This window comes from Trichechus manatus, unplaced genomic scaffold (genome assembly GCF_000243295.1).
Source record: "Trichechus manatus latirostris isolate Lorelei unplaced genomic scaffold, TriManLat1.0 scaffold00044, whole genome shotgun sequence".
Classification (NCBI taxonomy): domain Eukaryota; kingdom Metazoa; phylum Chordata; class Mammalia; order Sirenia; family Trichechidae; genus Trichechus; species Trichechus manatus.
In genome coordinates this window covers 8559868-8583335 of record NW_004443980.1, presented here as the reverse complement: position 1 = coordinate 8583335, position 23468 = coordinate 8559868, and the positions used below count along the sequence as shown (strand labels likewise).

The 23468-nt window shown below is 41.4% G+C and overlaps 1 protein-coding gene across 1 annotated transcript in view; it reads right to left on the bottom strand.

Moving 5' to 3' along the window:
- The window catches only part of LCP1 (lymphocyte cytosolic protein 1), a 67639-nt gene that overhangs the window by 16388 nt on the left and 27783 nt on the right, over positions 1–23468 (bottom strand). Inside the window, exons 4-13 of the mRNA XM_023731590.1 lie at positions 22322–22451; positions 20227–20359; positions 17562–17643; positions 15465–15630; positions 13376–13518; positions 9420–9515; positions 6199–6394; positions 2754–2832; positions 1729–1843; positions 494–627 (exon numbers count right to left, since the gene is read on the bottom strand). Of these exons, the coding sequence (XP_023587358.1) occupies positions 494–627; positions 1729–1843; positions 2754–2832; positions 6199–6394; positions 9420–9515; positions 13376–13518; positions 15465–15630; positions 17562–17643; positions 20227–20359; positions 22322–22451 (1274 nt within the window). The remainder of the gene's footprint in view (positions 1–493; positions 628–1728; positions 1844–2753; positions 2833–6198; positions 6395–9419; positions 9516–13375; positions 13519–15464; positions 15631–17561; positions 17644–20226; positions 20360–22321; positions 22452–23468) is intronic.

Genomic DNA, 23468 nt, shown 5'->3' with positions numbered 1-23468 from the left:
TCTTCAGCTGAGTACTGCTCAGCGCACGCTTACGAGGAAACTAGCAGAGGCTGGGAAAAAATCTCTTTAAAAGCTGATTAACTATTATTGACACAAATCAGTTAAAAGTAAAAGGGTGGGAAAAGATACCATGCTAACACAAATCAAAAGGAAGCTGTTATATTAATATCAGAAAAAGTAGACTTCAGAGAAAAGAATATTACCAGGCAGAGAGAGAGTCATCCCATAAAGATCAAGGGGTGATTCATTTAGCGGATGTGGCAATCTAACATGTTTATGAGCCTAATGACAGAGCTTCAAAATACCTGAAACAAAAACTGATGGAAATTAAAGGGGGAAAATAAAAACAACAACAACAAAAACAACTTCTTTGGTTATTAAGTTTAGCTTAAAACGAAGCTTTCCTGGATTAAACCATATTCCTGGAAATTTGCTAGTATTTTTCTAGGTAAACAGTACATTCAATAAAAAGCCATTCCCATGAGTTTCCTACCTTCTCATTAGCTGCCAAACCAGAGCCAACGTTAGAGTGCGGTTTCCTTCATTGAGATCTTGTCCAGCAATGCCAACCAGGGAAAACTTAGCTTGATTCTTCCCCAATTCCACTGCATAGTTACAATTCTCTAGCTGTTAATGAGCATGAAGTAAAATAATTTCAGGTCATCATCTCTATGATGAGAAATACCATGTAAAATAAGACAATAAAAATAAAGACACAGAATGAACCATGTATGGTCAGACTGAATGATCTCCCAAGTTTCTCCCAGCTCTGCAATTCTAGGATTCCAAACTAGTTCAAGGATTTTCCATCTTTTCTTAAATAGAACCCCTCACTTCCACCAAAAATATTCAGAGCGTGCTCTAAGTGCAAAACCAAAATGAATTCATTATTCTAAACACGGTCATGGCTACATCACACGGCGACACCATGTGTGCAGAGTACAATTGCACTCCATGGGGTTTTCAAGGCTGTGACCTTTTGGAAGCAGATCACCAGGCTCGTCTTCTAAAGCACCTTTGGGTGTGTTCACACACCAACTTTGCGGTCGAGCGCTTAACCATTTGTGCCACCCAGGGACTCTTACTATAAACATTTTCATGGCTATACCACACTACATAAATACAGAACACTCCTCAGTTACTTGTCCACAATATTCCTAAAAAGAGCTAAATTCATAGAGCACCACATGGAAAATTTATATTCTCTATCCTATATGCACATAGTGGGCTGACATGTGGGGCAGGTATTCCTGTGGCTACACAGAGATCATTAAGAATCGCAGAGATGTGAAGTGGTGAGAAATGGTTGTGACAACTCAACCCTATTGCTGCTTTGACAAAACAACGTGTTCCCACCATGTTGACAGTAGACAAACTATTTGTACAAGTCACACTGCTGATAAAAAGCTCCAGTTCTTTGGAAAATTACACTGAGGATCCTGCTGAGGGAAAAACAACACTGTAGGTCTGCTTGCTCTAATTATCTTAATTAGAATTTTTACATCATGAAGTTACAGACATCCAACATAGAAGTATAAATAGGAAATCAACTGAAATAACGGACTGTCTCTAATAAAAGTATGCAGGTTTCTGAGTGTTGGGCTGTAATTTAATCCCTGGACAAACATTATTTATCTAGGTCTGGCCTCCTGATAAAGATTCACATAGTGCCCTTGCAGGCTTATGACTTCACCTGCCTATTGGAACACCAGAATAGTCACTGTTTACCTTCTTCATATTGCCCCCCAGTTTGGGGTATGGTGGTTTGTTCACTCTGTTCCAGTCAACAGGGACTTTAATCTTTTCATAGAGTTGGAAGATGACCAGGGCATCTGATAAGTCACTGAACAAAAACAAACACAAAAGAATGCTCAGATACCCAACAACAAATCAAACCCAATGCTGTTGAGTTGATTCCAACTCATAGCAACCCTATAGGACAGAGTAGAGCTGTCCCATAGCGTTTCCAAGGAGCAGCTGGTGGATTCAAATTGCCAGCCTTTTGGTTAGCAGCCCAGCACTTAACCATTGTGCCACCAGGGCTCCAGGCACTTCTTTATGTCTTAGCTCGAGGCCCATTCACAACAATCCTGCAAAGCTGGCATTAGTAGTTCTATCTTTAGAGGTGAAGAAACTATGACTCAGGGAAACTGAGACTTGTACCAGGTGTGACTACCTATGTCCCTTCAGCAAGACACGCTGCCTCCCGGAAAAGGAATGTGGCTCTAACAAATGGCACAAACAACAGAATAGTTGCCTTCAAGTCGATTCCAACTCCTGGTGACCCCACGTGTGTCAGAGTAGAACTGTGCTCCATAGGGTTTTCAAGGGCTGATTTTTCAGAAGTAGATCACCAGGCATTTCTTCCGAGATGCCTTTGGGTAGACTTGACCCTCCAACCTGTCAGTTAGCAGCCAAGTGCGCTATCCAGGGACTAGAAGACCCTTAACAACTGCAAACTTAACACTTATTTGTTTAACTGCTCATGAGCAAATCATAGGCTTACGACGTAGTAAGCTCATCATTTGGCTGAAATATGACTGTATTAGACACCCAGTGAGTTTGGTGTATGGAAGTGGGTTTCTCAGCTGAACATCCAGCATGTACAGCTCAATTTGGCACTGTTTTCTCTTCTCATCAAAGAACATACATTTTTGTGAAGAGAATTATGCACCACTGTGCTATCTGGAACCCTGTGGTTGTTCTAAGGTCTCTGCATCTCACATTAAGGATGAGACTCCGAATATTCTTACCTGTACAAATGATTGACTCGAGGGTTCACGCCCAAGGAGTTCATCCAGTTCCTAAATGTCCGCTCCTCCCTCGTCTCACCTAAATTAATAAAGACAGGGTATCTTTCAGACCCTTCGAAAACATGCCCATTTTTAGGAGTAAAGTTTAACTAAATAAAAAAAAAAACAAACTAGTTGCTGTCGAGTTTATTCTGACTCATGGTGACCCTATGTGTGACAGAGTAGAATTTTGCTCCATAGGGTTTTCAATGGATGATTTTTCAAAAGTAGATTGCCAGGTCTTTCTTCCAAGGCACCTCTGGATGAACTCGAACCTCCAATCTTTAGGCTGGCAGCTGAGTACTTAACCGTTTGCACTACCAGGACTGCCTAAGCTCAACTAAAGAGGTCATTAAAAACTGAAAGTAGAATGAAAAAAGAAAAGGTAAATAAAATAAACTCTAGTGGCACAATCGTTAAGCGCTTGGCTGCTAATGGAAAGGTTGTCTGTTGGAATCCACCAGCATCTATGCAGAAGAAAAGACATGGCGATCTGTTCCTGTAAAGACTACAGCCTTGGAAATCCTATGGGGCAGTTCTACTCCATCCTACAGGGTCACTTTGAGTCAGAATTGTCTTGGAGGGCACACAACAATAACAAAATAAACCCTAATGAATTTGGTTGAGGGCTGCTATTCTATGCTAATTTTTTCATTTCAGGTTAACAAGTATTTCTAAGACACCTATTAGTATCGCACAAGATACCCCGTGGGGAAACTGTTCAAAATTTGTCTTCACAGGTTTCCATTGTTTCTGGGTAAACAAGAAATTTAAGGCATCAAACTACTAGAGATCATGCAAGCTAGAGGCCTAAGATCTGAGGCAGATACATGTGATATTTGAGCTGAAGCAGGGGAAAGAATACCAGTAAAACCAGTTGCCCTTGAGTCAACTCCAACTCACGGCGACCCTATGTGTGTTAGAGTAGAGCTGTGCTCCACAGGGTTTTTAATCGCTGATTTTTCAGAAGTAGATCACCAGGCCTTTCTTCTGAGGTGCCTCTGGATGGACTCAAACCTCCAACCTTTTGGTTAGCATTTGAGTGCTTGCACCACCCAGGAACTCTGGGGAAATAATGTTATTGTTGTTGTTGGGTGCCACTGAATCAACTCTGACTAATAGCAACCCCATGTGATAGAGTAGAACTGCCCCATAGGGTTTCCTAGGCTATAATCTTTATGGGAGCAGACTGCCAGGTCTTTCTACCACAGACCAGCTAGGTGGGTTTGAACCTCCAACCTTTCAGTTAGCAGCCGAGCACTTAACAGTTGTACCACCGGGGGAAAGAAAAGTGTGGGTTAAATTTGGAGGGAGTAGAATTTGAGCTTCCCCTTAAAGGGCTAGTAAAAGCTGGATAGTATAGAGGAAAGAGGAGAGAATTTGAGGGGATGGTAAGGGGTAGGGTAGGAGGTAGTATAAATATGAACTCAAAGAGGGTGGTAGGCAAGGCCTGTATTAATAACGTGGGGAACTGATGTGCCAGGGATATGTGCTGTACGGTACACAGAGATAATGCTGTCCAGAGCCTGAAACCGGGATCGGGGTTCTCCGAATGCCAGGTAGCAGATCTTATACTCGATATATCAGACAATGTCAGTCATTCTAGACTTTTTTTTTATTACTATAATAAATTTTTGAGCAAGGCACAGATACAATGAAAGCCGCATTGTTATGTACCTGCAGCGGTGTGCAGAATGGTTGGAAGGTGGTATGAATGTAAATTAAACACACAGAAGGGCTAGTGCTTGGCACTGGGACCCACTCACATGTTTGATGAATGGAGGAACAGGCCCCTGAGACCAACTGAAACAACTGGCGTAGAAGGTAATAAGAGTCCAGAAGAGCAGAAAGGAAAAATAACAAGCTCAGAGCCATGGTGAAGGAAGAATTATTAGTATTTGCTGATTTACTAGATAGAAGGGTAAAGTAGGAATCAAAGTGGAACCCAAGGTCTAGAGTTTTGGTAACTAAAGGAAAAATGGTCTGACTGATGAAAATGGAGAATTTCTAAAGGAATGCGGACAGGATGGGGGTGGGCAGGGGGTGGATGAGGGGTGGAGGAGAAAAGGCAATAAAAATGAGCTGATTAGGACTCATGGTGGCCCCATGTGTATCAGAGCAGTGCTCTATAGGATTTTCAAAGGCTGATTTTTTGGAAGCAGATTGCCAGGCCTTTCTTCTGAGGCATCTCTGGGTGGACTCCAACCATTATTAACCTTTCTGTTAGCGCAGAGTGTGTTAACCATTCACACCACCAAGGGACTCTGGAAAGGCAATGGGGGAGCTTGTGGTTGGGTGCCATCCAGTTGATTTTCAACTTGTAGCAATCCCACGTGACAGAGTAGAATGGCCCCATAGGGTTTCCTAGGCTGTAATCTTTACATAAGCAGATTACCAGGCCTTTCTCTCTCGGAGTCACTGGTTGGGTTCAAACCGCCAACCTTTCTGTTAGGAGCCGAGTGTCTAACTGTTGCGTCACTAATTCCGTTTTGTATATGTTGAATTTCAGGTGACAGTGAAAGGCCCAAATGGGGATGTCCTAGAGGTGGCTGGAAATGGGTGATTAGAAGGCGTGATACATACATTTGGAAGTGACCAAACACACAGAGCCTGACTATGGTTTATCAGATGATAGGAATGCAGCAGTGCTGGAACATGGAACATGGACATGGATACCGCATGTCCAGCTGGAGTAAAGCATTACTGGAAAAGGATCAACCGATACTTTAGATTCGGATTTCTTTGCTTTGGTGATTATTACTTTTAATTTTTGTATTTATTTTCCTATCTCAATATTAGGACTAGTTCATAATGGAGAAAGAAAAGTAAACATCTCTGGCACTTTCATCTGTTAGAGGCTGACTAAAGCTATATGATTTTCCGCTAATATCTGGGCACTAACCCAAAAAACACAAATGTCAGGAGTTCTGCCTCAAAATACCACTCTGTGCCCCCATAATCCAAACTGAACAAATAAAACAAAACCAAAAAACTCAGTAAGCATCTGCTAGCTTATATAAGTCAAATATAATAATAAGTGGTTGCAATTTCTTGCCTCCAGGAATTAACACTCAGTCCATTAAGTACATAAATTAGGTTTTGGGGACTCAGGATTTACTTCATCCTATAATTAAATACATCGTCTCCCCTAAAACATTTAATTCTGATAACGGATGCAGCCTACGCATAATGGATGTGATATAATGGTATTTAATTATTCCTGCTTGGTTGTAATTGACTTGATTAATCTGTTTATTCTCTTTGTTATATACTAGAGAATTGATGACCTGTTTGCAAATCTTTCCCAGTGTGTGTGAGGGGTTTGCATTTGCTTGGGAGGTGATTTTGAACTGCCATTGAATTAGAACTGTGAGTGCTTGTCCTAACATCTTAAGCAACCAGTTACCTTCAAGAGCCCCCCAGTCGATGTCCTGGTTCTCTGGTTTGTGCAGGGCAGGGTATCTGTTGAAGAGGTTGGCAATGAAGGCCAAGTTCAGCTTGGGATTCCCTCGGACCACATCAGTGGCTGTGACAAACTGCCGGCAGCCCAGCCTCTCCGCCTGCTGCAGCATACACTCTGCCCTCTGGATGTCATCCTTCTCCTGCAGTGAACAAGGAGGGTGCAAGGCTGGGTCAAGGTCGACGCGTATACCGTGAAAAAGCAACAGGAATCTTACCAAAACCCTTGCAGTTTATCTAAGGTAGCCACTTAATGTTGTTGTTAGCTGCTGTAGAGCCGGCCTTGACTCATGGCAATCCCATGAACAATGGAACAAGACACTGCCCCGTTCTGCACCATCCCCAATATCAGTTGCAGACAATGTTCCATTGTGATCCATATGGTTTTCATCGGCTGATTTTTCGGAAGTAAATTTCCAGGCCTTTCTTCCTAGTCCATTTTAGTCTGAAGCTCTGCTAAAATCTGTTCAGCATCATAGCAACATGTACGCCTCCAGGAATAGAACCTGGATCTCCTCCATTGGAGTCGAGAACCCTACCACTGAACCACCACTGCCTCATTAACATAACCTGTTGCCCATAGACTTTTAATCACAGCACACTATTATTTAAATTTGCCAGAAATCAAAATCAGAGAGTCACAAGTAAAAGGAATCTTAGAAGTTAAGGCACTGAGTCCTCCCATCTTTTTATGGGATCATTTCAGATAAATGGTTGGTTGCTCTGTTTTTAAAGAGATTCAGCAGATTCCACAGTCTTATCATTTAAATTGGTCTTATTTTCAACTATTAAGTTTCCTCTTCATTATTTTCTTACACAGACTTCCTGAGATTTTGTCCACCGAAATGTTTATTTATTAAGTAATCATTGACATTCCTATAGTTAGTTCAAAGATATCATACCTGCCAGTAAGAACATCTGTCAGTATGAGATAACCCCCTTTCCCACTCTGAGCTGGTATACTTGCAGCCCAAGCAAAGTAAATTTGATTATTACTGGGCTGAGGGCTGGGTAGCATGGTCTCGGGGGACATCTAGCTCAATTGGCAAAATACAGTTTATAAAGAAAATGTTCTACATCCTACTTTGGTGAGTAGCATCTATGGTCTTAAAAGCTTATGAGTAGCCATCTAAGATACTCCACTGGTCTCACCCCACCTGGAGCAAGGGAGAATGAAGAAAACCAAAGACACAAGGGAAAGATTAGTCCAAAGGACTAATGCACCACAAATATCACAGCCTCCACCAGACTGAGTCCAGAACAATTAGATGGTGCCCGGCTACCACTATCAACTGCTCTGACAGGGACCACAACAGAGGGTCCGGGACAGAGCTGGAAAAAAATGTAGAAGAATTTTCTAACCCCAAAAAAGACCAGACTTACTAGTCTGACAGAAACTGGAGAAACCCCAAGAGTATGGCCCCTGGACACCCTTTTAACTCAGTACTGAAGTCACTCTTGAGGTCAGTTAGACAGGTCCATAAAACAATGATACACGTAGCTCAACCATGTATACGAGACTAAATGGGCGCACCAGCCCAGGAGCAAGGACTAGAAGGCAGGAGGGGACAGGAAAGCTGGTAATGAGGAACCCAAGGTCTCGAAGGGGAGAGTGTTGACACGTCATGGGGTTGGCAACCAATGTCACAAAACAATACGTGTATTAATTGTTTAAAGAGAAACTAATTTGCTCTGGAAACCTTTATCTAAAGCACAATAAAAGAAAAAGAAAAAAAATAAACTTGATTATATAGTCAGCCTATAAAATATTATCACTGATAAATACATAATATCAATCAAACTTTTGCAGACTTCAGATAGAGGACATATTAAAAGCCTATTCAAATAGTTCTAGAAAATCCCCAGTCATTTGTAAACAAACTCTTATAAGAAGATTAAAGTTTTGTTGAAATATGATCCACTGTCCTGAAAGATCTTAAGAGTCTATGAAACCACCAATTTTCAGAAAACAGAACTTTAAACTAGAATTATTTCTTAATGTGATACTTTGCTAGATAACACTATACATTTCACGAGCTTTACTTCTCATTTAGGGGCGAGTTAACTCCAATATCAACTCATTGGATTTAACGCCAATGACGTTAAATGAGGCACAGAAATGGGTAAGGTGACTTCTCAAGATCAGTTTTAAAGTGGAAAAACTGACATTTTAACATTTAGCCCCTTGCTGTCTGCTGTGGTTTTAAGGGTCCTCATATCAGACCCTTCTGAGAACTCACAGGATCCTGCCCACTTCTTTTCTCCTGTTATCCTCAATGGTGTGGCTGGGTAAATTTTGGACCAACTTACGTTTCAATCCTTGCCAGATACCACACACTAGCTCTGGGGCCATAAGCTAATTATTAGCTTCTCTGACCTTGTATTCTCTCAACTATAAAACAAAGTTAATAACTCCTACCTTAGTGATGTTTGCGAAGATTAGAGGTAGTGTGTGTGATGTGCCTAGCATGGTACCTGGCACAGAGTAGAACTCAGCAAGTAGAGATGGTGATGATGACTCTACTGTGGTTAGGAGAAAAGAGCCCCGGCCTGGAATCACGTGACTGCCAACCTGTCATCTTGGGAATATTAATGAACCCTTCTGGGTCAGTTTCTTTCCTCTCTAAAATGAGAATTTATTTATTTGTGTAAATATCCCATCTATTTCCAGAAATAAGATTCCAGTACCTAAAAATGGAAATAATAGTACTTCTTGGTGCTGTACCAAAAAAGCAAAACAAAACCTGCTGCCATCAAGTCGATTTTGACTCATGGCGACCCCGTGTGTTACAGAGTAAAACTACGCCATAGGGTTTTCTTGGCTGTGATCTTTATGGAAGCAGATAGCCAGGCCCTTCTTCTGCAGCACCATTGGGTGGGTTTGAACTACTAACCTTTAGGTTATGATGGGACATATACAGAAACGGCTAGCATGGGGGATGGCACTTAATTAGTATTAGTTTCTTTCCCTCCTTAAAGTTTTTTTCCCCCTAGATTCAATTTCCCACAATTATTGTCCAAAACTATGGGTTTTACCAGGCACAGTTGGCTTGAAACAGAAATGCCCACTCATGGAACTCCAGAGTCCCTTGTAGGCAGAGTGAAGCAATGGTTAACAATGGAAGGCAGCACCGCGTTCTCTAAACACAACTTGGGACGCGCACTTACCCTTAGTCCTGACATGTCAATGACAACAGCGGGAATACCTTCTTCATCTCCTTTAGGAGCCACCTGTTCAAGCAGGTGGTAATAAGCTTTCGAGTCCTGTGAGAAATTAAGAAATAACAATTTCAAAACAGCGCAGCTAATTACATACTTAGCATGATAGTAATTTCCCAAAAGCAAACATACTTTATTTCTCATTCGACTATCATTCAAGAATGCAACTTAATTAACAAAGCTAGAAACACATTCACTGATTTGCATTTTCTATTTGTTTGTATAATGTATTGGGTTCTCTTCTTAAAAGGAAACAATTAAAAATACAGGATATATACAAAGGCAGCCCAAAGACACAGATACTATTCTGTTGTCCTTAGGGGAGAAAAACAATTAATTCATATGTATTAAATTGTATACAGGAAAAATATATACCTTTATATTGGTGTAGAAGTCAGTCAGCTAAGGGTTAAAAAAAGAAGTGACAGAAAAAGGAAGCAGAAGTTTAAAGCACAGTTTAAAAATGCATTTAAGTGAACAATCAGCAAAGGAAAAACACAGATTTCAAAGCTGAAGGTTGAAGTTTTAACAGGCAGTCTTTACATAAAAGGAGAGAGATTAAGATGATAAGTGCATTTAGTGTTTAGAGACTAGAAAAAAAGGTTAAATTTAGTTACAGGAGATTGAATTTAGGTACTGAATTCTCAAGTTTTCTAGATTCTGGAAATAAGCTTATTGTCAAAAAGAATTCTCAGAATCATAGTCTCAGAACTTTGAGTTTATTCGTATGCAATAAAACCATACAAAACTTCCGGTAATTTATTTAAATCATTTAAAGGCATCTTAATTTCTCTTAAAGACTGACACATCAGCTATTGCTTTGTTTGTTTATAAAACTAGGTGGATCGGAGGCAGGGTGGAGCACTGCTCACCCCTTGTGACATCAGACGGCTGAGAGAGAGGGGGTGTGAGCCGTTGATGCTGAACCTGGGGAAATCGATTTTCGTCTCTTTTCTTTCTCGCCCTCCCCCTTACTTTTTTTTTTGTTGTTGTCACTATGTTGAACTCTGTGAAAGTTCCATGCAGGTGCTAGGCACAAATAAAATCTACCTACCACATAATACATCCTTTTAGCTTTACTAAGAGTAACCTCATTTTACCTTACCCCTAATAAACTTTTCTCACTCATTTTAGCACGGCGCTCTCCCTCCTGTTGCCAACTTATAGTCACTTTCCCCACTTTTGCGAAATGTGATGGTTAAGGTTGTATGTCAGCTTGGCTGGGTCATGATTCTCAGTGATTTGGCAGTTATGTAATGATGTAGTTATCTTCCATTTTGTGATATAATGTAATCACTTCCATGATATGATCAGCCAATCAGTTATAAGGGGAGTTTCCTTGAGGGTGTGGCCTGCATCCAGTCTATATGGACCTTCTGGCAAAGCTCGCTGCCTTTGCTCACTCTGGATCCTACATACAGTCCATCATCATCTGACCTACGTATTGTTTTTGGGACTTGAGCCAGCCCCCTGCCATACTGCTTGCCAATCTTGGGATTCGTCAGCCTCTGAAGCCCACGTGCCAGCAGCCTGCCATCTGACCTGCCGATCTTGGGTTCATCAGCCTCTGCAGCTATGTAAGTCAGGAGAAGCCTTCAGCCTGATGCCTGACCCACCTGACCTGACTTGGGACTCGCCAACCTGTACAAGTGCGTGAGCCATTTCCTTGAGATAAATATCTCTCTCTCTATATATATAGATATATACACTTTACTGGTATTGCTTCTCTAGAGAACCCAACCTAAGACACCACTCTGTGTGTTTAAGGGCCTCTCCAGAGGTGCTGCCCTTGGGTAGTGCTGCTGTAGAGCACAGTTCTACTCTGACCCACATGGGGTTACATGAGTCAGAATGGACTCGAGGGCAACAGCGTGTTGGTTGTTGTTCCAAACATGCCGGCACTCAGACCCACACGTGACAGCACTGACCTCAGCCAAAGAGAGCTGCACCCTGAGAACAGAACCACCACGGGATAAGTGCTCTGCTTGCCCGTTCCTAACTCATACAGATACTTTCCAAAGTCCAAAACGATTATTATCCTAGAGAACACAGCCTTTTAGTGATGGGAAATCAGGCAAGCTCATGGCTCAGATCAAGCAACCTAATTTTAGCAGAAGAGTTCTAAAATTGCAGAGCTTAACTGGTGAGCACAACCAGAGACCATCACGTCTAGCCTCTGTTAAGCCCCTGCTTGCCGGCAGTGCTAGAAGAATGTTCATGATCAGTGAACGTCGTAGCTGAATGACTTTGAAATTGTTGGCATAGGTCCTAAGGAAACGGGGCCGTTCCATCTAGAAGCTTCACTCTTAACTGGCACTGTGTCTGGCGGACCCTGAGTCTGAATAGCACTGCAAGGGAAGGCGTCACTGACAGAACGATAAACCTGGGTCGGCTTTGGTGGCTCATGTGCCTTTCTTCTGACTCTTACACTTTAGAAAACATTTCTTCAACTTTTGGGAAGGAGGAGACCAAAACGTTTTCCTACATCTCACACCATGTACTGCTAGGAACTGCTTTCCGACATTCCTTAAGTGCTTGCTGTCTTGGTCTACCTATCATCAATGCAAACAGCTGTCTCCTTTCACCTTAACAAGAACTTTTCATAAACTTGACCACCACAGTGTACGCCTTCCTCAGCCTCTCCCCTTCTGGATCTCTGTTTTAGGACTGATTGTGTCTTCTACATGATCTGGGATAAATTCCCATTGCTAGAGGATTTCCACAATCATTATCATTTTTTTCTCTCCTTTTGCTTTGTACTTTTTTTTTTTAGAGCAGTTGAGGTTTACAGAAAAATTGAGCAGAAAAAGTACAGAGCATTCCCATACGCCCACTTCTGCCCCTACATAGTTTCCTCTGTTATTAATATCTTGCATTAGTGTGGTACAACTATTCTGCATGATACTGTAATGGTAGATACATGACATTATACATTTACTAAAACCTGTAGGACTGTACAGCACACAGTGAACCCTAATGTGAACTAGGGCTTCAGTTAATGATAATGTATCAATATTGGTTCATCAATGATAACAAAGGCACCGATCCCCTGTGCTCCACCTGTTCATTGCTTTCCTCTCCCCCAACCCCAAGTCAATCCCTGTAACCACTGATCTTTTTACTGTCTCTACAGTTTTGCCATCATTATTTTTAAAAATCACTCTAATTTCTACAAATGAAAAGCATTCAAGAAATTCTTGAGTCATTTTGGATAGGCAGTCTAGTATGGTGTCAAGTACCTGGACCACGGAGTCTGTCTGCCTGAATTTGAATCATGGCCCTGTGTCCCAGCTACGTAAATGTGAACAAGTTACTTAAATTCTCTTTACCTTGGTTTCCTTATCTGTAAAATGGGAAGGTAATTATCCTTGCCTCATCCCTCATCGTGAGCGCTAAATGAGTTAATACTTGTACACAGCAGTCAGAACAGTGCCTGGCACACAGTGGGCACTGTGTTTGCTATTTTAGTATGATTAGGAAATCCATCCTCATTTAATTTGTTTTAAAGGAATCCCATCTGGTGCTCCTGTTTGTAAAACTAGGAAAGCATTACAGTCCTCCACATACTCTCTCCTTGAGAAAGCAAGGACTTATCTCTTGCCCTTTCTCCTCACTCTTGGCCCTCCACTTCCTGCTAACTGCTACTGAAATTCCAAGGGAGACTCATCTTCCTTTGATGCTGTCCAGGCACCAGGACTTTGAACATGTCTGTGTGGCTGGCTCAGTACTAGGGCTACAGACAGACTGCTTAGAAAACAAGGAGCAGCCAGAACAGCACCAGGTACTCACTAACCGAGCCAGGGTTGTCAGAAGACAAGGCCCTGGATCTTTGTCTTTTTTCCATTAACACCCAGATTCCCCTTCAGGCCACAGTCGGTCACGCGTCCACAGTCCACGCCTCCTACCTTGATGTCGCTACTGAAGTTGCCAATTTTGCTGCAGCCCGCGTTTTCCAGATGGTAGTTTGCCCATCTCAGCAGGAGCTCCTCAGGGGAGAGCTTCATCAGATCCTCCAGGCTCTCTCCTTCTCTCAAAAGAGCAACCAGAGCTGAGAAGCACAAAAGCAGAAGACAAGTAAATACAAGGGGGCACATGGGGGATTACTTATAGCTTTCATTCAGCACTGTTGGAAAGCTGAAGATAGCAACATTATCTCCTTGAGGTAAAAGTACTTACAGCCTTGCCCATGAAATAAACACTTCATTAGTATTCCAAGGAGCCCTGGTGGCGCAATGGTTAAGCACTGGGCGCTTACCGAAAGGTAGGGGGTTCACACCCACCAGCCACTCTGCAGGAAAAAGATGTGGCAATCTGTTTCTGTAAAGATTACAGCCTTGGAAACCCAATGGGGCAGTTCTACTCTGTCCTATAGGGTTACTATGAGTCGGAATTCACTTGATGGCAAAGGATTTATTAGTATTCCCTAAAAAACCAAAAACCAACCAATTGCTATCAAGTCAATTCTGACTCATGGGGACCCCATGTGTGTCAGGGTAGAACTGTACTCCATAGGGTTTTCAGTGGCTGATTTTTCAGAAGTAGATCACCAAGCCTTTCTTCCGAGGCACCTCTGGGTGGATTCATACCTCCAACTTTTCCACTAGTAGCTGAGCACTTAACTGTTTGCGCCACCCAGGGACATTATTCCCTAAAAGAAGGTGTAAAGTATTGCAAAATTATTTATTATCCTCATTTTTCAGATGGAGAAGACAGGGCACCAATGAATCTCAATGCTACACCTAAGAACACTGCAGCACCGTCATGAAAATAGCCAGGACAATTAACTCAGAATTCCCTGAGGGATCCCTCAGATCACATTTCATAAGAGGACATTTTTGCTTTTAAGAGATCAATTCTGTAATAACGACAATGTTCTCTTGCCTATTCCCGTAGGTGTTTTAGATTTCAAATGCTTACTTGCATAATTATAGCATCCAAAAATGAAACCAACCCTTTTCTCTGTTTCCTTTGAAGAATACGTTTTGCTCAGCTAGAGGGTTTAAATTTAGCTGAGGTCATTATGTGCAAATCAATGTTCTTTCTCCTGGGTTCTAAGATCTCTATCTGCTTTTTTTTTTTTTTCCTTTAAACTATGTTTAATATGTTGATTTTAAAGTTGTACCCTAGGATTTTTCATTGGTTATTGGGATTTGGACATATAAATAAAAAATATATATAACTAAAGATTAGATTTGGGCTATAGATTTCATAATGGTAGCATCTGTTCCTGAACTCAAAAGTAACAATGTCTATTGTATGATGGAGCTCTGGTGGCACAGTGGTTAAGAGCTTGGCTGCTAACCAAAAGGTCGGCAGTGTGAATCCACCAGCCGCTCCTTGGAAACCCTATGGGGCAATTCTGCTCTGTCCTATCAGGTCACTATCAGTCGGAATTGACTTGACAGCAATGGGTTTGGGTTTATCAAGGACTACTACCTCTGTCTAAGCAACTGGACTACAACTGTTTACGTGCAGATACCATGGTGGGAGCAGACAATAAAACTGGTAGCTGCACATTTAGTCGAGAACTTTAAAACTCTAAATGTAATTTTCTACAATCTTGGTAAGAAATATACTACATTAAATTCTCCTAATCTGAAGTGATTTTTGCAGTATATAATCATGGAATGCTTCACAAAACACAAGTTACAAGTAATCTTGTTTGTTATGAAGTATCTAAAGACAAATGAACTCTGAGAAAAGCTTTTGTGGTTTGAGTCCAGACAGCTAGAATGAGCTATATGTTGTAAAAAAAAAAAAAAAAAAAGCACTATTTGTCAGTGATCATAAAGAGCTTTTGCTCCCTTGTTTTAAAAGAAGGTCAGTGTGGATAGAATCTGTTACATTAATATAATGAATTCAATATATCTTTGTATAATTTCTAAGACTTGAAAATTCTGAGCTTGACCGTTCCGATATCCTCCTCCTACAGCCCCCAACACATACATTAGTAGAAAGCCAAGCCATGAACAACATTTGAGACTTTGTTCGTACCTTCATTTCTGCTGAGTTCGATGTCGGCGAACAAGCCAATCTTGATGACTTGCCACAGAAGCCCCAGGACCAGGTAAGGCTTCCCCTCCTTTAAGTCCTCAGCTCCTATGTTGACCACATGGCACCCGATGGCTGAGGCAGAGTTCAGAGCCAGGTTCAAATTTTCCTGAGGCAGAAAAGGTAAGCCAGTTTTGTTCTTTGACTTCACAGATGCCAAATAATGATGATTATTGGCAAGAGTAATGTTTTCCTTCTAGAAAGTTCACAGGTCTAAGGCAGTGTCTTCACTAGATTTAAACATTGAGAAAAGGCAGTGGCAAACAACTGAAAGTGAAAATCCAGTAACCCAGACACTGGGTTGACACGGTGGGTACTCAATGAAACCGGCACCCAGAATTGAAGGTCATCTTGGTCAGTCTGAAGCCAATGAGTCCTATTTTTCCATCTTACTCTGTGATGGAGGCTACACACTCAACATCCCCATTAGACTTTGAGGGAAGTCATTGTCTTGTCACTGGTTGCCATTAATAACACAATTGTTGATGTAAATAAAGGTCATAAAACAGAGTAACAGAACAGCTGTTTGACTTGCAGATTGGGTATTAAGGGAATGAAAAAAGTACAAATCAAGTTCTTGGAAAAGATGGGATGATTTTCACTAGAACAATTTATTGAGTATCTGTAATATCTAGGGAACTTGAACAATTACATATATTTTAAACCTGTTGCTGTCAGGTTGATTCCAACTCATGGCAACCCCATGTGTGTAAGAGTAGAACTGAGCTCCATAGGGTTTTCTTGGCTGTAATTTTTATGGAAGCAGATCGCCAGGCCTTTCTTCCATGGCACCTTTCAGTTAGTAGCCAAGAACAACCATTTGTGCCACCCAGGGACCTATACATACATAGATATATTATAGGTTCTTTTGATTAACAATAATGCATATAATGTAACTCACATGCACTTGGAATAAGTTGGAGTAGAGTCAACGATGTTTTCAGTCTAGGGTTTACTAACTATTTTTAGGTCCATAGAGGAGGAGATATCAGTGTCTGGTATATAGGAATTATTTCAATGACCAATTAAAAACAAACAAACAAATAAAAAAAACAAAAACAAAGCCAAAACAAAACACAAAACCAGGCCACCAGCAAATTCAGAAGGGGAATTATCAGAAGAAAAGCAGGTTCTACTCAAGTGTGCAGCTCAAGTGGTGAGTAAGAAATACTATTTCTATGTATGGCTGAGGTTACTGGTAAATTTAACATTACACGTATTTATATATGCCTAGTAGTTGTTCTCAATTTGTTCACCACTTCAATTTTAAAAGTACACAGAGTTGCTTAAATCCAAACAGAAAATTATATATTGTAGCTAACTTAAGAGGTGAGGTGGAGCTTCGGAGCTGGAGGATAACAATCATGTTAAAATACTGGAAGAGAACCCAGAAAGACAGCTTACTTGCTGCTGGTTACTGTCCCAGCTAATCACCAAATTGAAGGAAGAGAAGCAGGTTATATTCATCACACTTCTGGCTGTGGCCAGCACCATAGCAAAGGCTGCCAGAGCACTCCCTGTTTTTCACCCTCACTTCTTAGAAAAGCTTATCTTTTCAGCTAAAATGCGATGTATTTGGCATCAGTTCAAAGATTCTATGTTAGGGAAAGTTTGAGTTAAAACTTCAGCCAATGTGAATTTCATCCACAAATGGCCAAAGCAAACATATAATCCCACAACTACTAACACCCCACCAACCTTCTTTCCCCCTTGCTATCCTAACAACAAGTGTCCCTCAATCTCCACTGTTGTTTTTGTTCATTACCAACTCACAGCAACCCCATGTGACAGAGCAGAACTGCCGCGTAGGGTTTTCTAGGCTGTAATCTTTAGGAGCAGATTGCCAGGTCTTTCTTCTGCAGAGCCGCTGGGTGGGTTCTAACTGTCAACCTTCTGGACCACCAGGGCTCCTTCAATCTCTGCTAGTCATGACAAATCACTGGCCCAAAGCCTGGGTTTGGGGAATAGCATCTGAGCACTCAGTAGCTATGGTGCTCATTCTAAGCACAACGCTCTGTCAGTAATCGTGGAAACACATACCTGAATGGTGAAGGGGGTGAGCTTCTTTTTGTTGATTGTTCTTTCATCTATTGTGTCTGGCACTGATAAATTGATCATTTTACTGAAAGAGAAAGGATTAAAGAATTTAATGAAAGAATTGTGAATAACAAAGCAAGTAACATTGGGTTTAAATTTCAGTGGTATTATACCATGCTACCCCTGGTGATGCAGCGGTTAAAAGCCTGGCTGCTAATCAAAAGGTCAGCAGTTTGAATCCACCAGCTGCTCCTTGGAAATCCTATGGGTCAGTTCTACTCTGTCCTATAGGGCTGCTATGAGTCGGAATCGACTCGACGGCAACGGGTTTGGTTTTTTTTTTTAGCATCTGTTTAATGTTCAATGAGGAATGAAAAATAAGTTTCCTTAGGTCACCTCCATCTTATTTAAAGAAGAGAAATTGAAATAAAAAAATTCGAAAGAAATAACAACAAAATCAAAGAGCAGTAAGCTCAGCTGTGACTATAGCTTTTTTAAGGAGACGAAAAATGAGCATTCACATTGTTCCGTAATATTTTTTAAGCAACTACCTTTTTTATTATTGTTCCTTAAAGATGTATTTCCATAACTTTTCCAAGCATGCGCGTATGTGTATGTGTATGTTAAAAGGCATTTTATTTGAATTTAAATAAAGCAATCTCCTAAATCATCATTTGAAAAATATGAGACTAGTAGTTAATTAGAAGCTCTGGGAGATTGAAAGGGAGGGTCTGACTTCCTCCCTGCCTTTGAAAGGCTTACAGTCGAAGTATAGAGACAAAATACATGCATATAAAGTTACATAACAGCAGCAGTACATTCTAATAGCCCCAAGGTATTATAAACAGTATACCCTCTAAGAATTCAGTGAAGGGACAGATCTCAGAGGGCTTGAATACACGAGAAAATTTTCATGGTAAAAGGATTTGTATAGAAGAAGATGGGGAAGGACCTTCTAAAAAAGGAAAATAAAGGGCAAAGCCACAGTTCTAAGTTACAAGCCGGGTGTGCACGGGGGAGAGAAGGTTTGCTGATGCCTGCAGAAATTCATGCAATCATTCACGCTGGTCCCTGGGCTGGTCCCACTGAGTCATTTGGGTCTTGGGAGGTAAGACCCGGAGATTAAAGGAAGCCTATGGAGTGTGCTGGGTGCCAAGCTAAGGAGTCAGGACTTATTCTGTAGGCTAGGTTGTTTGTTTGTTTTTAATTATTATTAGGTGAAAATATATACAGTAAAGCGTACACCAATTCAACGATTTCTACATGTGCAATTCAGGGACATTGTGTAATCATTCTTCAAGCTGTGCACCCATTCGTGCTATCCTTTTCCAAATCATTCCACCACCATTAAGATAAACCTGCAGGCTAGTTTTTTATGCTTTTTTTTTTTTCCAGCAGTTGAACCTTTTCAGAATACAATCTCATGCTGAGCTCCAATAAACAAAACACCCAAAGCAGAGTTGCTCTGGTCAGAGTAGAGGAGGGAGAGTTCAAAGTCTTGCCACCCGCCTTTCCCTTCACCTCCTGAGCCCACCTCACATTGGGTACTTCAAGCCTCCTCACTAGCATCGTGTTCTGCAATGGCAGAGAAGCTGCTAAGGCAAGAGCTACAGAGGCAGTTTCAAAGAGCATTGTGAACTGAGCAGCACTGTGTTTAGAGGATAAAGGATGCGGAGCCCTGGTGGCATAGTGGTTAAGAGCTCAGCTGCTAACCAAAAGGTCAGCAGTTCAAATCCACCAGCTGCTCCTTGGAAACCCTATGGGGCAGTTCTACTCTGTCCTGTAGGGTTACTATGAGTTGGAATCAACTCAACGGTGATGGGTTTGGTTTGTTTTTTTGTAGGGTACACATTCTTCCCTGTCCAGATGCCCTCAGTATTTGAGTTATATCTATGTCTGCAACACTCGAGTCCCTTTCCTTGAGGGTTACAGCTTGCATTGGATCACTTCAATTATCCTGCTGCTATTATGAACCCTATGCACTCTCAGCATCTTCTGTCCATTTGTCATGTTGTGGTGGCTTGTGTGATGCTGGAAGCTCTGCTACTGGTATTTCAAATACTAGCTGGGTCACCCGTGGTGGACAGGTTTCAGCGGAGCTACCAGACTAAGATAGACTAGAAAGAAAGGTCTGCTCTACTTCTGAAAATCAGCCAATGAAAACCTTATAAATCTCAACAGATCACTGTTCAATATAGTGCTGGAAGATGAGCCTCCTAGGTCGCAAGGCACTCAAAATGCACAGTGGCTGCAAAGACGGACTCGAGCATACCAGGAATCATGAAGATGATGCAAGACCAGGCAACGTTTGTTCTATTGCACATGGGTCGCCATGATTCGGCGCCTACTCAACGGCAGCTAACAACGACATGTATTCTCATGGTATGTCATGCTCAGATGATATTCCCAAAGTAATCGCTGTTGATCTTGTATGACTATGTCTATGCTTATCTCTCCCTGGTGCCCCTCGACAAAAGCACTTTTACATTTCTCTTTGTAGGTTGCCTTTGTTTACACTTGTGGACTTGACAAATGGAAGGCCAGGAAAGCATGCTGAGTGCGAGGGGAAGCTGGCCCAGGGCAAGCCCCAGTTCATTGTTAACACTCTAGGGAATGGGCAAGCCTGTTGGTGGGAACCTTCAGACACCAAGGAGGAAGCGTTACTTACCAGAGAACGATGCCATCCCCAACGGAGCTAAAGAGGTCGTTTGTGTTGGGATTCATTGGGATGATGTGCCGACAATCAGGATCGTTTTCCAGGGCCTTGTTTATCCAGTTGACAAAGGCATACTTTTCTTCCTCTGTGAGCAAATGATTAAAATCACTCATTTGCAAAGAGAAAATCCGGTATAAACAAAATTATACACATCGATCTAAGAATCTCTTGCCCAGGAAAGACATTGCGAGATTATCTGGTCATTATCCCGTCATCTCACATTTATTGACATTTAAAAATCTCAGATCATTTAACAGTAACTCAAAAGATTAGATCGGAACCTTAGGGGGCAGTGAGTTTATATTACTGATGGAAGAACAACTCAGAAAAGCAGGCTGAGAATGGTTGCACAACTCGAATGTAATCAATGTCACTAAATGGTACATGTAGAAACTGCTGAACTGGTGCATGTTTTGCTGTGTATATCCTCAACAACAACAACAAAATAAGTAAAATTATATATGTATAGCAGCCCTGGTGGCACAGTGGTTACGAGCTACGGCTGCTAACCGAAAGGTCAGCAGTTCGAATCCATCAACCGCTCCTTGGAAACCCTGTGGGGCAGTTCCACTCTGTCCTATATGGTTGCTATGAGTTGGAATTGACTCAGTGGCAATGGCTTGTTTGTTGTTGTTATATATATGTATATATAAATCTCACAGCATTTGGAAAATAAGCACAGAATCTATGTTCACTCCAAGACATAAAACATACAGGAAGCAGATTAAGAAGCATATCTCGCTCTCTCTCTTTATATGTATCTGGAAATTGTAAATATGAACGTGATCTGACATGTACAGGATGAAATGCAGGGTTCTAAAATACCAAAAGCAGAACTGCTCTGGTTGGAGCGGGGGAGCTCAGACTCTTTAGCCCTTAAGTCCTGCAGATTGAAATGCTGGCTGACCATAGCTAATCTTTGCAATGTCACTGAGCTTCTTCATACAATTATAATGAAATTGCTATGAAACGAAATTATTTACGATGTAATCTTTCTTTCCTATCATTGAAGCTGCCAGAAGTTGATTTGAGAAGTTTTAATAAAACCTCAAGCTATGCTTTACAGACAAACACTGTGTTTCCCAAACTGTGTGTTATGGAAAACTCGTCATATCCCCTCAAAAGAATCCTGAGTCACAAATGTTTGGGAAACATTACACAGCATATTAGTATCTTGAAGATTCAAAGTGCACATGTACAGAGAAAAAGTTCTGAAAAGGCATGTATTTAAAAATAAAAGGCTTAACTTTGTCTCAGCAATTATAGACAGTATTTAACCACGTAACTCATCTTTAAGGTCAACTAATATTTTGAAGAACTCAGTGTGAGAAATATTGGTTTACTGCACTGTTTGCTATTAGAAGGTTCCCCTAAGGCTGTTGGATGGCAGCCTTCTGAATAAATACACAACTCTTTTCAAAATCATACAGAAACCTATTTCCTGACATAAACACATAATTTTTTTTTTTGACTATTCAGCAGGCATTGAGAATAATCATGAAATTTGGAGGTAAATGCCCAAGTAGCTAATTCTGTCCATAGCATTTACAAAGATATTTTGGCAGTCTTTAATATATATATTTTAAACGGTGGTGGTATTATTGGTGGCACTGTGGTTAAGAGCTATGGCTGCTAATTAAAAGGTTGGCAGTTCAAATCCACCAGCTGCTACTCGGAAACCCTATGGGGAAGTTCTACTCTGTCTTATAGGGTCGCTATGAGTCAGAATCGACTCGATGGCAACAGGTATGTGTGGTGTGTTTGCGGTGGTATTATTTGGTGTTAGACCCTACCTGGAGCTAGGACAGCTCCTATCTTATGTACCTGGAATTGGCCCACTTATGCACAAGGAAACAGGTAGTAACCAATAAACTTGACTTTATGGCTGTCTTTGCTGATCCTCCTCAGGTTTGAGTTATCAGGGTTAGAATCTGTAACCCCAGAAGGCATGGGTCTTTTCTATACTTTTCCTTTTCCCTCTGCCTCAGTTCTCTCTTCATCCCAACACCCTCTCCACCTCTGCTTTCTTCCCATTAGTCTGACATACCTGAATAGGAATGCTGGGTGCCAACACTGGACTGCTCCGAGGTGCCACCAATCGCACAAATCCCTTCCTTCTTGTTGATTGCTTTTCTAAAGGTCTTGGCAACATCTGTGCTTTTCAGCCCACGAAAAATCTGCAAAAAAATATAATGTATCCTCTATTACAAAAAGTCAAGAAAAGGTTTACACACAGAAAGAAATATTCTTTGATGGTTACCAGGGGTGGGAGGGGGAGGGAGGGAAAATCACAAACTAGATAATAGACACATATTAACCTGGGTGAAGGGAAAGGCAATACACACTATGGGGGAAGTCAGCACAACTTGACTAAGGCAAAGGAAGACACTGGGAGAAACATAAGAGTAAAAGGAAACAACAATAAATACTATTACATACACAATCCTGCAATAACAGTAATAATTTATGAAGGACATAGGTAGATAAGTAGGCTGAACAGGTGTGGGATGGCATATGGGAGTACACCCACAAGCATATATAGGTTTGGCAGAGAATATCTGTACATACATATTTGTATGTGCTGCAAATATATCCATGTATATAGTAGAGCACAAAGGAGGCAAAGTTATCAAAACTTCTTTGCCATAACTAACACCTTGAGAGACTGGGTCACTGGGCTTAAGGGCTTAGGAGCATAGTCTCAGGAGACATCTAGGTCATGTGGCATAGCACAGTCCATAAAGACAGTGTTCTACATCCTACTTTGGTGAGTAACATCTGGGGTCTTAAAAGCTTTTGAGTGGCCACCTAAGACACAACTATTTGTCTCTTCCTGTCCAGTGCAAAGAAGAGTGAAGACAATAAAAGATTCAAGGAAAGAATTAGTCCAAAGGACTAATGGCCCACACGAACCACAGCCTCCACTAGCCTGAGACCAGAAGAACTAGATGGTACCCAGCTACCACTACCAATCACTCTGATCAGGATCACAATAGAAAGTCCTGGACAGAGTGGGAGACAACTGTAGCACAAAATTCAAATTCATAAAAAAGACCAGACTTACTGGTATGATAGAGACTGGTGGAACCCCCGAGACTATGGCCCTTAGACACCCTTCAAGCCTGGAACAGACCACACTCCCAGAGATCACCTTTCAGCAAAACAATAGACAGGCCTATAAAGTGAGCAATAAC